This window comes from Elgaria multicarinata, chromosome 4, assembly GCF_023053635.1.
Source record: "Elgaria multicarinata webbii isolate HBS135686 ecotype San Diego chromosome 4, rElgMul1.1.pri, whole genome shotgun sequence".
Taxonomy (NCBI): Eukaryota; Metazoa; Chordata; class Lepidosauria; order Squamata; family Anguidae; genus Elgaria; species Elgaria multicarinata.
This window is the reverse complement of record NC_086174.1, coordinates 19,331,980-19,346,477: the sequence shown is the minus strand read 5'-3', so window position 1 is coordinate 19,346,477 and position 14,498 is coordinate 19,331,980. Positions and strand designations below refer to the sequence as shown.

Below are 14,498 nucleotides of genomic sequence, written 5' to 3'. Positions count from 1 at the left end.
CGTTTCACCTATATTACCTCAGGATGTGCCCTTGGACGTCACCTCAGTACCCTTCCCCCCACCCCCCGAAAGCGTCTCTACCGGAAAGTCTATATATGGCCAACAGGGCCCGCAGGTGAGCCCTTCTCCCGCCGCCGACTCGGTTCGGCCCCGCCCCGACGGCCGCTCCCGGTTTCGTTTAGGTTGCGCTGTGAAGTATAAACGCTCAGAGGGGGGAGAGAGGGAGTCATTTGTTCTTCGCCTGAGGAAGCAGCAGGAGCTCTAACGACGCAGGTGCCGAGGGGCCCTGGTGTAACCTGAGAAGGCGGGCGTGGCCGGCTGAGAGGGGTTTACCTGCGGAACCTGTCGAGCCGCTCGAGAGAAAAGGAGGAGAAAGGGTGCAGCGGAGTCACGGAAGCTTGAGAAAAAAGCAGCGTTCGTGGCGTGCCTCGTTACTTTTGCCCACCTGCCCGTCTACCTGCTTCCTCCTCTCACCAGCGATGGCTCTGCCCCGTGGGGCTTTCTTGTTGCTGGCGCTCGTCGCTGCTGTGAGCTGCCAAGGAGGTACGTGTATACCGAGGGAGAACTTTTCCCGCCCGTTCTTCGTCTGAGGGGCTTAATGGCGCCTCGCCCACAAAGCGCCCTTAGGCCAGGATGCTCGTTCGTCACAAAATGGCGCCCCGACTTTCGACGCCGGGGAAGTAGGAGCTCTGTTCTTCTCATGCGGGCCGAGATAAGAACCGTGACTTGGGCTTTACTTGCCCGCAATGTCGGAGGCGGGAATGGGGACGTTGTGGGAACTGGCTGCCCGTCGAGGCTTCACCCATTGAAGCCTCGTGGAGGCGACGCCCTGAAGAGCCGAAGTCTGTCGACGGAGGGGTGGTGAGGGAGGCAGTCAGCGCCCCAGTAGAGACGCCAGTGAGGTTTTCATAGCTTTTTCTCTTCACCCGATTTCGTAGAAGTAAAAAAAAAAAACCTCTCTTACCTTGGTACCGACTTTGCCCCCCTTTTTCTATTTGCTAACCTTGTAAGACTTAAAGTTAGGGTTTGTCGTCACATGGCTTATACGTGCTGACCCCGTAGACAAGGCTGCAATCCTATACATGCTTACCTAGGAGAAAGTCCCGTTGAACGCAACGGGGCTTACTTCTGAGTAGACCCGTATCGGAATGCACTGTAAACGCACCTGCTCGACCCCAGTATACGAGGGTGTGTCTCAACCTTGAGTGAGCAGCGTTAAGACACGGTGGCAATGTTCTTTTCGTTAAAAGCCGTGGTGCTCTACAAAATAATCGGACGCTGTTTATAGGATCACCCCACCCTCAATACAAACACACTATGCTTATTCAAGAGGCAGCTTGCAACCACTAATAACCATGTAAATACAGGAACAGGAAACATATCTGTGGGATTTTTTAACCCCCTCCCTTCTCAACCCAGGAATTTCCCTCCCCAGATACCCTTAATATCCAAATGTCGCCATAGGCACTCTTGTTTCTTCTCAAACAAGGACTTTTTCCTCCCAGTGTTGTCTCAAAAGATAAGTGTAGGGGGACTTTGCCTATGGCATCACAAAGAGGAAGTGGCTTTAAAGTGTTGAACCTCACCTCTAGCCTCTCCTTTGGTGGTTTCCCAGAATTTGCACTATCCCCCTCCCTGCCTTCTAAAAGGTTGAAATGCCTTTTCTAAGGCATAGTTACTGGTAATAAGAGGTTCAAGCTAAACTATGTTGGCGTTCTTGCTCCGCCTACGACTGGATTGCAGCTCCTGAGAGCTCCTCTGAAATTGAATTCCAACTGTAAAATATAACTATTGAACTGATGCTGCCTTGTGACTGGTGCTGGAGCCTTCTGTAATAAAAGACTGCGGTTAAGGCTGCTTCCTAAACTGATCAATTAAATTTCCCCCTGATTAATCAGACCAACCCATCTCTTCTCCACAACCTGGTTATACCACAGACAACTGAACCGGACTGTGTGAATAGATGGCTCCTCAAAGTTGATTATTTCTGCCTTTGATGTGAGTGGGTACCTAGTGGAAGGAGAGGAGTGTAATTCTTTTGTGCGCCTTTCAGTCGCATTTTGTAAAATGGGCTAAAACGGGGGAGGTGGGGAACCTATTTTCTGTGGAAGGTCTCATTTCCTCAGGGGCAATCCGTTTGGAATGGTGGTCAGAGCCGAAGCCACCAGTCATTAGGAGCAGAGTCAAAACTGGGCGATGGCACTCCCTTTTTCCTCCTTGCCCTGTAGGTTGCTGTGGGAGGGACAGATTAGGTCTGAACTGCTTGTTTGCAGAGATGTTTGAAGTTAGGCCTAGGGCTGCAGGTTGCCCTCCCCTTTCTTAAGAGAAGCGCAAGAGAGCTGAACAACTGCTATTAAGCATCTTTCCCCCCAGGAAAAGGGAGATTTCCCCTTTTCTAGTGTAAAGAATCTTGAAGGGAGCAAGAGATCTTTGGGCTCCCTTTAAATAAATAATAATAAATGTATTTCTTACCTGCCTCTCCATTTTGATCGAGGCAGGGAACAACAGTAAGTATAAAATACATAAAATACTGATTTAAAAGTGTATAGTCTTATTAGTAGGAGTGTGGCTAAAAGGCATTATTTCTGTTGAAAAATGGGGCCAAGGAACATGTGTACAGAACTCTCCTCTTTTCTACAGGATCCCATTCACCAAAAGGGAATAAAGATATTCTGCAGTTTATTATTTACAGCGTTTACATACAGTTCCACATCTAGTCAGTTCTTTTTGAATATTTCTTTTTATCCCTTTGATTAGAGAAAGAAACTTTACTCTAAGGCAGGGATGGGGAATATTTCCTGTGGGCTTGAGGTTGCTCATCCGGCCAATGGAGCCCTCTTTGGATTCCTCCTGGGGCTAGAAGGAGCTACTCCTCTCAGCACCAACTGAGTACCTGCCTCTCTATGCTAAGAAAAGCACAGAAGTCCATGTTGAAACAGACACAGAGAAATGCAAAATAGGCAGGGCAATGTTGTCAGTGAGCTAGGCCATGCCCTGACATCAGTTACATGCTTAGCACAATCAGAGGTCACAAAATCTTTTTCAAAATATAAGCAGTTCTATACACAGCATTTCTCCACATCTCCCCCCTCCCCTATAAACATTCCAGGATACTGTCTGCAGTATTCAAATAATCTAAACGTAAGAAGACTCTTTCCTTGTGTATAAAGGGGGGGGGGGGAGAGATGGAGAAATGCTGTGTATAGAACTGCTTATGCTTTCTGTTTGGGAAAGATGTTTGTGATTTCTGTTGCTACAGGGTAGCAGTCATGGTCTGAGCCTCTCACCTGATTTGCGCAATCGAACAGCGCTCTGTGGCTTATTTAAGCCATGATGGACTGCAATGCATGCGGGCAGCCGTTTTGAATATTCAGTGCCTGGCTGTGACTTGTTGTGTCATGCGTACCTGGAGACTGAATTATGTGAGATAATGCGGCACAGCCCGCCTTGGTTTAAACAAGCCATGGTGTGCTGTTTTGATAATGCGAACCAACCCTTTGTGCTGTTATTATGGCCATTTCTACACCTGCCTTTTTCCCTGGGATCATCCCTGTGCATCCAAATGATACAGGGAATCCCGGGAGCAGGCAGAGACGATCCCTCCATTTTCCTGGGATAATCCTTAGGTGTAGAAAGGGCCTATGTTACCTAGGCAGTAACAGTCTTTGGATGATGGAGGAGTGAATAAACATGCCAAAGATGCTAAGGGCCAGCAACTTCCAAAGCTCAAGCCTTCTGTGTATTGGAAATATCAAGCTTGCAATTGAACCTCAAGGTCATTTTTTGCATCCATAGGGTCCTTTTGAGTTATTCCTGCAGGTGTATAGCTGAAAATATTTTGTCAACTGCCGCTCTGCTTATGCAGTCTATGTAACACTATGTAAGTGATCTGTAGCACTATGCCAATATCTTAAGCTGTCACGCTAGTTTATGGTATTGGAGTGGTGCTAGAGATTGCTTACACATGTTACATAAATTGTGTAAGTGGAGCAGTAGTGTTAGATACTGCCCTATGTCATCCATGATTTCAAAGAATAGTAATGTAAGTTGATCCTGGCTTGTCTTAGATTTTTCAAGGATGTGGTGAACACATCCTGGTAACATAATTACAACATATAAAAGGAATAATTTCAAAAATATTGTATGAATGCAGAACTATTTTGGAACTTGCCCTTATAAAGTCAAAACTCCAAGGTACATTTGGCTCTGCTACCTGTATTAGAAAAGTAGTTTTCTCTGAACTAGGAAGCCTTGTATGTAACTGGTTTCCTATCATGAGGAGTGATCAGTGACCTAACTGGGAAATCTCTTCTTTGTTCTAAAGTAAATACAATTGCTTGGCTGTTAGAAGCATTGTACTTAAGTGCTTTTCTCTAACTGGTGGGTTTAAATGTTACAGATCCATGTGTATGTGAGAAGAACAAACGGACAGTAGACTGCAATCAAGTTGACAATATATGCAAATGTAAATCTTATGGTTCCAATATTACAGTGGACTGCACAACATGTAAGTACAAGTGCACAAGAAAGCCTGTATAGCTTGCTTCACAATATCAAATGTGAGGTCAAAATGTTTTGCTGTCTTCCAACATACTTCGTTAGATATTTGAAACTGAAATAGTCCAGCAACTTTAAACATGGTTCTTTACTGTCCTGTTTTAGTGACATCAAAATGCTTGCTGATGAAAGCAGAAGTGGTTGGTTCAAAGACTGGTAGAAGTAAAAAACCAGAAAATGCATACGTAGATAATGATGGCATTTATGACCCAGAATGTGATAACAAGGGTAACTTCAAAGCTAAGCAGTGCAATGGGACAAGCACTTGCTGGTGTGTCAACTCTGCTGGAGTAAGAAGAACTGAGAAGAGTGATAAAAACATTACATGCAATGAAGTAGTAAGGACAAGGTAAGTCTCCTAATTTGAAACTGCCTGTACATTTAAATCTAAATTTGCACTGGGCTATTTTAGGGAGATAGTATAAATGTGTAGGTGTAAAACTTCAGTGGTTTACATTGTCAAATAGGATTCCAGTTGAATCTTTATAGATAGGTTTATCTTAAATATAGAGTTTGGGCATGCTATTTGTGGTTATGTTTGTAAGCTGCCTAGAGAGAACATTGTTTGTAAAATAGCCTAAAGCTTTTAATTACTACTTAAGCTTGTGATTACAATGTAGAATCATTGAGTTATGTTTTTGAGGGTAATACTTTTATTTTTCAGCTGGATCATGATTGAAACAAAACACACTGAGAATACTGCTTTGGGCACAGAACCTGTTGTGCGGTATGTCTCAATCTTCACAATCCATGTGTATTTTGGAAATCCTTAGGACTGCAAAACATACAGCTGCTAGTGATAGAATGCTGTTCAGAATTTAGCTGAAATAAAAATGCTTTGTATACATGTGCAATCTCAGTTACCATCCTCAAAGCCATTATTTTGTTCCAGGGTATTTTTACACTCGATCTAAACATTTGCATACAAGTTGGTATTGGTGGTAGAAAATAGCTGGATAGGAGGGTTGGTTTAAATTGGTTTGGCCCCAGTTGCTTCTGTTAATATCACATATGGAATAAGGTATAAATAAGGTATAAGGGAGCTTTGGCTATTGGGCAGTATAGAAATACTATAATAAAATAATTTCAGAGGTGGGAGTTGATGTAACCAGTAAAACTTATTGAGGACTGCATGTATCCCTTGGATCACACAAAGGTGTAAGACATGGTGGCTGGAGAAGACATGTTAGTACCAATGTTGAAGTACTAATGTCTTTCAGTGTTCAGTTTCTCATTCTGGTCTTTAATTTGCAGGGCTATCAAAGATGCAATCTCTGAACGTTACCACCTGAATTCAAAGCACATACATGTTATGGTATGAATATCAATATTTGAAAGTTCTGATAACCAGATTGCTCAGTTTTCTTGGGTTTTCTTACAGGCAATGTCACACTAGTATCTAGATTACACTTTTTAGATTGTTCTGAACAGTGGCCTTTAGGTTTTCCAGGTGCGGAACCCACCTTTGAACTCCAAGGCAGATCTTACTTTAACTTTAAATATTGAATTTTACTATATCAAGATCTACTTATTACAAATATTTTATGCCAATTTAATTAAATACCAAAGTTGCATTTCATTTTTTTAAGTCCCCTGAAAGCAAAACCAGCAGTCTAATAAACCAGCTACTGAAAGCAGAAGAGAAAAGATACATTTTAATCTGCCTTCAGGGGGAAAAGGTTCAAGATGTAGCCACCCAAATCTCCCAAGGAAGGGCATTCCAACATTGTGTGACTGCAACAGAAAATGCTCTGTTTATCATGGAATCTAATCTTCACACGTAATGAATGTTAATTCCGTATCTAACTAGTTCAAGACTTTTGTATCCTCTTCCTCTGAATTGCGTTTTGATGTACTGAATTTGATAGTGTGCTAATGATAAAGCTGATAATTAGTATATTTGGTTAATAATCTTACCAAAACCTGATTCTTGAATGTATATAGTCACATCTTGTAATACAGTCTCCTGGAGTATATACATTGCTTGCCCTAAACTAAACTGTTCAAAGGAACATGATTCTTAAACTCATGGGACTTTTAGGAACATGAAAAACAGAGCATATTGTGATTTAATAATGGTTTTAATTAATCTGTTCTATTTTCCCAGTATGAAAAGCCTTCAATTGTGATTGAACTGAAACAAAACATTTCAGAGAAATCTCCTACAGATGTGGACATAGCTGATGTGGCATACTACTTTGAAAAAGATGTAAGTATGCCAGTCTTCTAGAGCAAGATTGAATTTACATGAGCCATTTGTGTTGGTTGGGCTAATTACTGGAGAAGACCAATCGAGTAACTAGTGCATTTATTCTTTCAGGCCAAAGAGGATCCCCTGACCACAGAAAAACTTGGTGTTATGGTTGCAGGACAACCTCTTCAGTTTAAAGATACTATAATCTACTATGTTGATGAGAAGGCGCCAGAGTTCAAAATGAAACGTTTGACGGCTGGTGTTATTGCTGTAATCGTGGTTGTAATATTGGCAGTAGTTGCTGGTATTCTTGTACTGGTATGTTTTTTGTTTTGTTTTTACTTATAGAGGAGATTATAGGAAATCAATCCTATTATTTATCGGAGATTAACCCCATACTTCAATTAAAAATCCTCCTGGAGTGGCTAACATTTAAAATCATAAATACAAGAACACAATAACAAAGATTGTGTGTGTGTGGGGTGGGGGGACACCTGAAGGGTCTTCTGTGAGGAGCTAGGCATTTGGGCATATTCATGTGTTACTTCTGATGTGGTATCTGGCACTTTTATGTGATAGTAATATTTTCTGTGGAAATTGTTCTTCAGTCCTGAATGGGATAAGGATATAAAGGACACAAATTCCTGACTTCAGACTTATTATAGGCTGAGGTAAAAACAGGAAGTTATCCTGGCTGAGTGGTTATCCAGCAACCTCAGATGCCCAATTTGTTCAAGAAACTACGATTTTGTTGGAGGTTACATTATTTATTTATTTATTACATTTTTATACCACCCAATAGCCAAAGCTCTCTGGGCGGTTCACAAAAATTAAAACCATAATAAAACAACCAACGTTAGTTAACTTTCTATACCAGAGGCAGGCATTGGTGTGGGTGATAGTCGCTATGGAAGGTAGCTCATTCCAGCACAATTTTCATATTTTGGTCCAAAATTCAGTAGGAACATAGATGGCCTGACTTGCCTTATACCAAGTCAGGCCATCAAGCCCAGTATTGCCTACGCTGACTGGCAGCAGCTCTTCAGGGTTCCAAATGGGTCTTCCTCGGGTCTGCTGGAAATGCCAGCAGTTGGACCCTTTGCATGCAAAGCATTTGCTTTACCACTGAGCTAAAGCTCTTTCTATACTGATTTAACTTGCCGTGATTTAAATAAGTCATTATAAGTGCTAAAGGTGACTCGGCTGTTTGTCCCCTTGCATGTTTCATGGACAGTGAGAAGTTGTTTTAATAGGAAGATATATCATTAAGGGACCTCAGCGAATGGCACCAGTGTCATTTCAGTATGTGGATGTATGTTAAATTAGTCTTGGCTCTGAATTATTTTAAGATTGAAAGGATTTGGTCTAAAGTCCTGTTCCCACTCACTGCAGGTCTTCACTAGAAGAAAGAGGGGGAAATATGAAAAAGCTGAGGTAAGTGTTTAGTTTTAAAAATAAAGTGTTGTTAAGTATTTAAACCATGATATAACAAGTGTCTGTTTATATGAGTTCCTCTAAAGATATATGCTAACAGATTATAAGAGTTGAACAGAACTTGAGTAGAATAACAACTCTCAAGGCCTATAGCGTCCAGTGCTTAATTGCTGTGTAATAAGCTGTTGGAAAGCTCATGGGCCATGTTTATAACCAGTGTGGCCAGTACCTTCTGTAGGTGTGGAAGATGTGCTTTGGCACCCTAAGTGTTTGGAGACTAACTTGTATGCTCCATAGGGAAGTCTAGGGAAGAGGCTTTTCCTGTAGAAAAAGGCAAAATTGTACAAATTACAGCTATGTACATGTGGACTTTTCCGTTGACCAGTTAAGAATAGTTGCTGTGTGTGGGCCATTAAAGGAGGGGCATGTCAAATGCTCCCTGATCCATGGATTCCATGCATGAGATGCAGAACATACTTGAACGAAGTTGTTTTTTTTAATTAAGGCTCAACCACCTTACATCATTGGTTTATAACCAACAGAAAAATACAGGATTTGCTTTCCTCTCCTTCCCTCAGAAACATAATCAAGTGTGTTAACACTTAGTTAACAGTATCTAGGATTTCCTCTCAGTGATTCCTTTTGGTTTATGCTATAGGCAACCAGCTCCTTTTCCTGTTGCTTGCCCTGGTGCCTTTCCTCTAGAAGGGTTTCTCTTTCCACTTTCCATCTGCCTCCAGCCTTGGTTGAGAAAAGGTAGTGAGTGGGTACTCAACACTGCTAAAGCTTAGGGGAAGGTGGTGAACCCTGACGAATTCTCACAGTAGCCAAAAAGCTGAACGAAATGTCTTCATACCTTAGCTAGTGCTCGAATTGTATGTTATTTCAAAACTGGGTATAAAATAAAGCATGGAGAAGGAGTTGTGTGCCATACAACATTCAAAAGTTTTCTGATCAATATAATCAGTCTGAGATTGGATTCCTTAACCAAAGCATTTGTCAAAAGTCTGGTCTCATAACTACTAACATTACCCTCAGGTAATCTTTGCTGTTTCTAGGAAATACATATAATGCTCGTCAGATGTGTTTGACTTCAGTACCCAGCATGGCCAAAGGTTCAGGAAAATCCAAAACATCTGGAGGGCATTGGGTTGTCTACCCCTGCTTTGCATTCTAGCAAAACATATGTACTCCTAGGATAGTAATTGGCAGGGCCCACATTTCAGTGGAGGGCCTGCTGATGAGAGCCCTTGCAACCTGCTTGTTCACTTGCCTCTTCCTCTGGCCGTGGCGATGTCATGGAAGAGGAGGAGCAGACGCTACTGCCTTCTTGCTCATTGGTTCTCTGCCTGGCAAACAAGCGGGTGGTAGCAGTAATGAGGAAGAGGAGCAGTAGCAGCAGGAATTATGCTGATGAGCAGGTAGACTTGTTGAGAGTGCCTTGCCAAGGGCCCTCAAAAACCTGGAGCTGGCACTGGTAACTGGTATAATTCTGTTGGCAGGATTAAATGATTTAAAGTATCTAAAGGCATCAAGTTGGTAACGAAGTAAACTTTGGGATTTCTCCCTTCCCCCTCAGGTAAAGGAAATGAATGAAATGCACAGAGAACTAAACTCGTAACTGCTGTAACATGAAACACAAGGAAGAATGTGGTAAAAGCGTAAAGACGGAAGATTAATCGTATGGACTTTGCATTTTTATACATCCCTATAGTTGAGTAAGATTACTTCAGATATTGAAACTAGACTGACTTGTGTTGCATTTTTGGGGCTGCCAAAGATTTGAGAACTAGTTTGGCCAGATGAATGTCATGCCTCTATCACTGTTACTGATGTAACATTAGTGATGCCTTATTGTTGGATGTGTGCTAAATGAGACCATATTATGTAAAAGTTTTTGCAAGTGTCCAGTAAGTTACTAGATGTCTAGGCTGCTAGACATTTCTCTGGCATATAATGGAATGTGCTGTGTATTTTTTTTAATGTTTGTAAATATTTTTCTTCAAATTTGCTGGAATTTTTTTTACAAGTAATGAATTTAATAAATTCTGAAACAAACTCTTATGCCAAATTGTCTGTGGTATTACTGCAATTCATGGGAAACTTCCAAATACTGACCCAGTTCACATGTCACACTGCAATTCTGCAATTCATGGATTGTTTAAGCCATAAATTATCGGGATGAACAAAGCAACGCGTGTGCTGACTCCTGCCTGCTTGTCGTTCCCACTTTCAGTTTACCCAGGAATGCCCCATTCCTGGGTTGTTTCATGACACATGAACATGGAAGCTCTGGATTGCCCAAGATCCAAAACGAAAGCACTAAAAAGAGGCAAGCTCTGGTGCTTCAGAAATCATATAAAAGTTGTTTTTTTGGTTTATATCTAAATGTGCATGTTTGGATATAAACCAATAAAACAACTTGTATATGATTTCTGAAGCACCAGAGCTTGCCTCTTTTTAGCACTTTCGTTACATGGTGCAATTTTTCTTCCTGCACAGTTACACCAAGATCCAAAACACCTTAGGAATTCATATCAGAAACACAACTTTCTCCTACACACAAAAAACATGAAACTATTTGTATATGTATCTTGCTTTTAGAGCCAGTGTGGTGCAATGGATAGGGAAAGATAAGTTCAACTCACTGCTCATGGAATGGCTGTGTGTGTTTTTGTGTTTGTAAAAGCAGTATGTGAGCTAACTTAATCTGAGTCTTAATCTGTGTCAGTACCACTGGCGAAACCTGTCTTGGCTGTTGGTGGCTGAACTCTTCTGTTTGAGGGAATCTTTGGGTTAGAGGAGATAGCAGGGAAGGAGGGGCAGAGGAAGCAGGAAGCTGATGACCCAAGACCTAAATAGAGGGAATATGCGCAACTGGGTGTTTCGGAGAAGAAAATATTTTCTTGTGCAGTTTCTGTATCCTGTAAATGAAAATAAATGTACAACAATCATGGAGACATGGCAGGTGCTTACAAGAAATGGAAGTCTTTACTGCTTCCCATATTTCCATTCCATCTTTCTTGTTAAACTTGTGCATGTGAAGAGGCTATCATGCTGTGTGTATGCCAAGGTAGTAAGGAATAGGGGGAGGGATCTTGTTGAACCCTATAGGAAGCTATCTAGGTATTGGAGAGTCTCCTACCCCAAATCCTCTAGGTTTCTGAGCTGGGAGTATGCTATAGCAATCATTTTATGAGGGTACATTTTTAGATTGGGTTTCAGTGATATATTGGTAGATACAGCAGGGAGCTATATAGATACGGGCTTTGGCCCTTTCATAGCTGAATAAAAAGGAACATTCAGACATGTAATGATTCTTAGCAGACTGCTGCAGGCTTCGGAGTGGCAGCAACTGCACCTTTCTGTTAATTATTAAAGGCATATGAGCAGTATTTTCTGTGTTATGGGAGCCCTAGGGCAGAGTGTCTATACTGCAAATGGAGCTCAAAGTACACAGGCTACTTCTATACTGCCCAAATAGCCTTAACCTCTCTGGGCAGTTCACAACATTTAAATCATAAAACACCACATTATAAAATGTAATACAAAAGTTTAAAACTACAGAAGAAAGTAAAAAGAACCAAAATAAAACCTTGCAGCAATGGAAAGATTTGAAATATAGTAACAGATTTAAAGTGACAGAAATTGAAAGCCTGCATTGCCTAGAAAAATAAGGTCTTCACCAGGCACCGAAAAGAGTACAACATAGATACCAAGCAAGTCTCTTTGGGAAACTCATTCCACAGTCGGAATGAGCTTTTTGGTAGCCGCTCACTTCTTTTGGCTGAAGACAGGGCAGGTACATATGGGAGGAGATGATCCTTCAGATAATCTGGCCCCAAGCCATTTAGGGTTTTGAATGTTAACGCAAGCACTTTGAATTGTCACTGCAGAGGCCACCAGTGAGGGAGGAAGCAGCAGCCAGGCACCTCTCCACCGTGCCTGGGTCCAGCTCCAGCTGAGAGCCCCCTCCCTCCTGCTGTCACCTGTAACTGCTGAACTTTGCATCTAAGATTGTAGTGCCTGAATTTGCTTTCCTTTCCCCCCTCCTCCTCCTCCCTCCCAATCCCCTTTTCTTTTGTGTCATGTCTTTTAGATTGTAAGCCTGTGGGCGGGGACTGTCAAGAAATACTTTTGTAAGCTGCCGTGAGAGCCTTTTTTGGCTGAATGGCGGCATAAAAATCCTTGAATAAATAAATAATAATAAAAAATTGGGCCCAGAAATGGATTGGTAGTCAGCACAGCTGGAGAAGTACTGGTATAATATGATCACGTTGGCCAGTCCCTGTTAACAATCCTATTCTGGACCATTTTCAAAGGCAGCCCCACATATAACGCATTGCAGTAATCCAGATGAGAAGTTATCAGCATGGACAGCTGTAGCTAGGCTATCTCTGTCCTGATAAGGGTGCAGTTGGTATATCAGCCTAAGCTGATGAAAGGTGCTCTCCATTCCACTTTGAGTCCATCTGTGCATCAAGTGACAGTTCTGGGTCCAAGAGCCCTGTGGAACACCATATCATTGGTGAAAAGGCATAGATCAATAATCCCCCAGCACTACCCTCTAGCCATCCAAGTAGGAGGAGAATCACTGCAATGCAGTGCCTCCATGCAGGTATCCAGAAGGATACCATGGTTGGTGATATCGAAAGCAGCCGAAAGAGGTCCAAGAGAATCAAGTTCACACTGCCTTGTCCTTTTCTTGGCAAAGGTCATCCCACAGGGTAATGAAGGCAGTTTCTGGTCCAAAATCAGGCCTGAAGCCCAATTGAAATGGGTCTAAATCTCATTCAAGAGTGCCAGCAGTTGACCGGCAACTACCTGCTCAAGTACCTTGCCCAGGAAGGCTACTGGCTTGTAGTTGTTAACATCATCTGTGTCCAGGTTAGGCTTTTTCAGGAGTGGCCTAATTATCACTTCCTTGAATGAGGCAGGCACCACTCAAGGAGGAGTTGCCAACCTCCTGGACCCAGCTGGATATTCCCTCCATAATAGATGTAATAAGGGAGAAGCATACAGATAATGAACTGGGCTTGGCTAAGCACCTTGTCTGCATCCCTTGGTCCTCAACAACTGAAATCCATCCAATAAAACTGAACCAGATGGAGCTCTGGGCACCTGTGCTAATGATACTGCATTAATTGTGATGTCCAATTTGTGATGGATTTGAGCAGCTTTATCTTCAAAATGCCAAGCAAAATTGTCACAGCATGTAGCAGGCTCAGATTGTAGCAGGCTATGAATCGCTTGGAAAAGCTCTGCTGGGTGACATTGAGAAGATGCATTTGTGATGGACAATAACACCTTTTTTTGCCACCATCACTACCAACGTAGGCTCGATAATGACCTCTAACCTGTGTTCAGTCAGACTCAGTATGAGTTTTCCTCCACCTGTGTTCTGTTTTTCCTCTTACTTCATTTCCCTCAGCTCAGCTATATAGTAAAGAGCTGGTGAAGCTCTGCTCAGAGGGAGAGGGTACTTGGGCACGAAGAGCACCAGCCATACCAGTTGGAAAATCCACCAGAGCCCTCTGGAATCCATTGGCCTCTGTGAGGAGACAATTTTAATGGGTCTACCCTTCACCTTCCAAAGTGGAAAGGCTGCTGAGAGTTTAAACCACAATAGGAAGTGATCTGACCATGACAATGGGGTAGATATTAATTCCCCCACTTTCAGATCACCATCCTCCTGTCCAGTCGAGAAAACCAAATAAAGCACATATCCTCTTCCATGTGTTAGGCCAATGACATGTGGTTGTTATGGTGGCCATGAATCATAGAATCATAGAATCATAGAATAGCAGAGTTGGAAGGGGCCTACAAGGCCATCGAGTCCAACCCCCTGCTCAATGCAGGAATCCACCCTAAAGCATCCCTGACAGATGGTTGTCCAGCTGCCTCTTGAATGCCTCTAGTGTGGGAGAGCCCACAACCTCCCTAGGTAGCTGATTCCACTGTCGCACTGCTCTAACAGTCAGGAAGTTTTTCCTGATGTCCAGCCGGAATCTGGCTTCCTTTAACTTGAGCCCGTTATTCCGTGTCCTGCACTCTGGGAGAATCGAGAAGAGATCCTGGCCCTCCTCTGTGTGACAACCTTTTAAGTATTTGAAGAGTGCTATCATGTCTCCCCTCAATCTTCTCTTCTCCAGGCTAAACATGCCCAGTTCTTTCAGTCTCTCTTCATAGGGCTTTGTTTCTAGACCTCTGATCATCCTCGTTGCCCTCTTCTGAACACGCTCCAGCTTGTCTGCGTCCTTCTTGAATTGTGGAGCCCAGAACTGGACGCAATACTCTAGATGAGGCCTAACCA

At 42.6% G+C, this 14,498-nt stretch overlaps 1 protein-coding gene across 1 annotated transcript; it reads left to right on the top strand.

The window, feature by feature from the left end:
• The first annotated feature begins 229 nt into the window (after positions 1-229).
• Positions 230-10,191, top strand: EPCAM (epithelial cell adhesion molecule). Its single transcript, XM_063125533.1, has 9 exons — positions 230-543; positions 4,400-4,507; positions 4,663-4,906; positions 5,222-5,284; positions 5,812-5,872; positions 6,665-6,766; positions 6,878-7,069; positions 8,144-8,185; positions 9,765-10,191. Exons 1-9 carry the CDS (start codon positions 480-482, stop codon positions 9,804-9,806), a joined length of 918 nt encoding a protein of 305 aa, XP_062981603.1. The 5' UTR covers positions 230-479; the 3' UTR covers positions 9,807-10,191.
• The last annotated feature ends 4,307 nt before the right edge of the window (positions 10,192-14,498 follow it).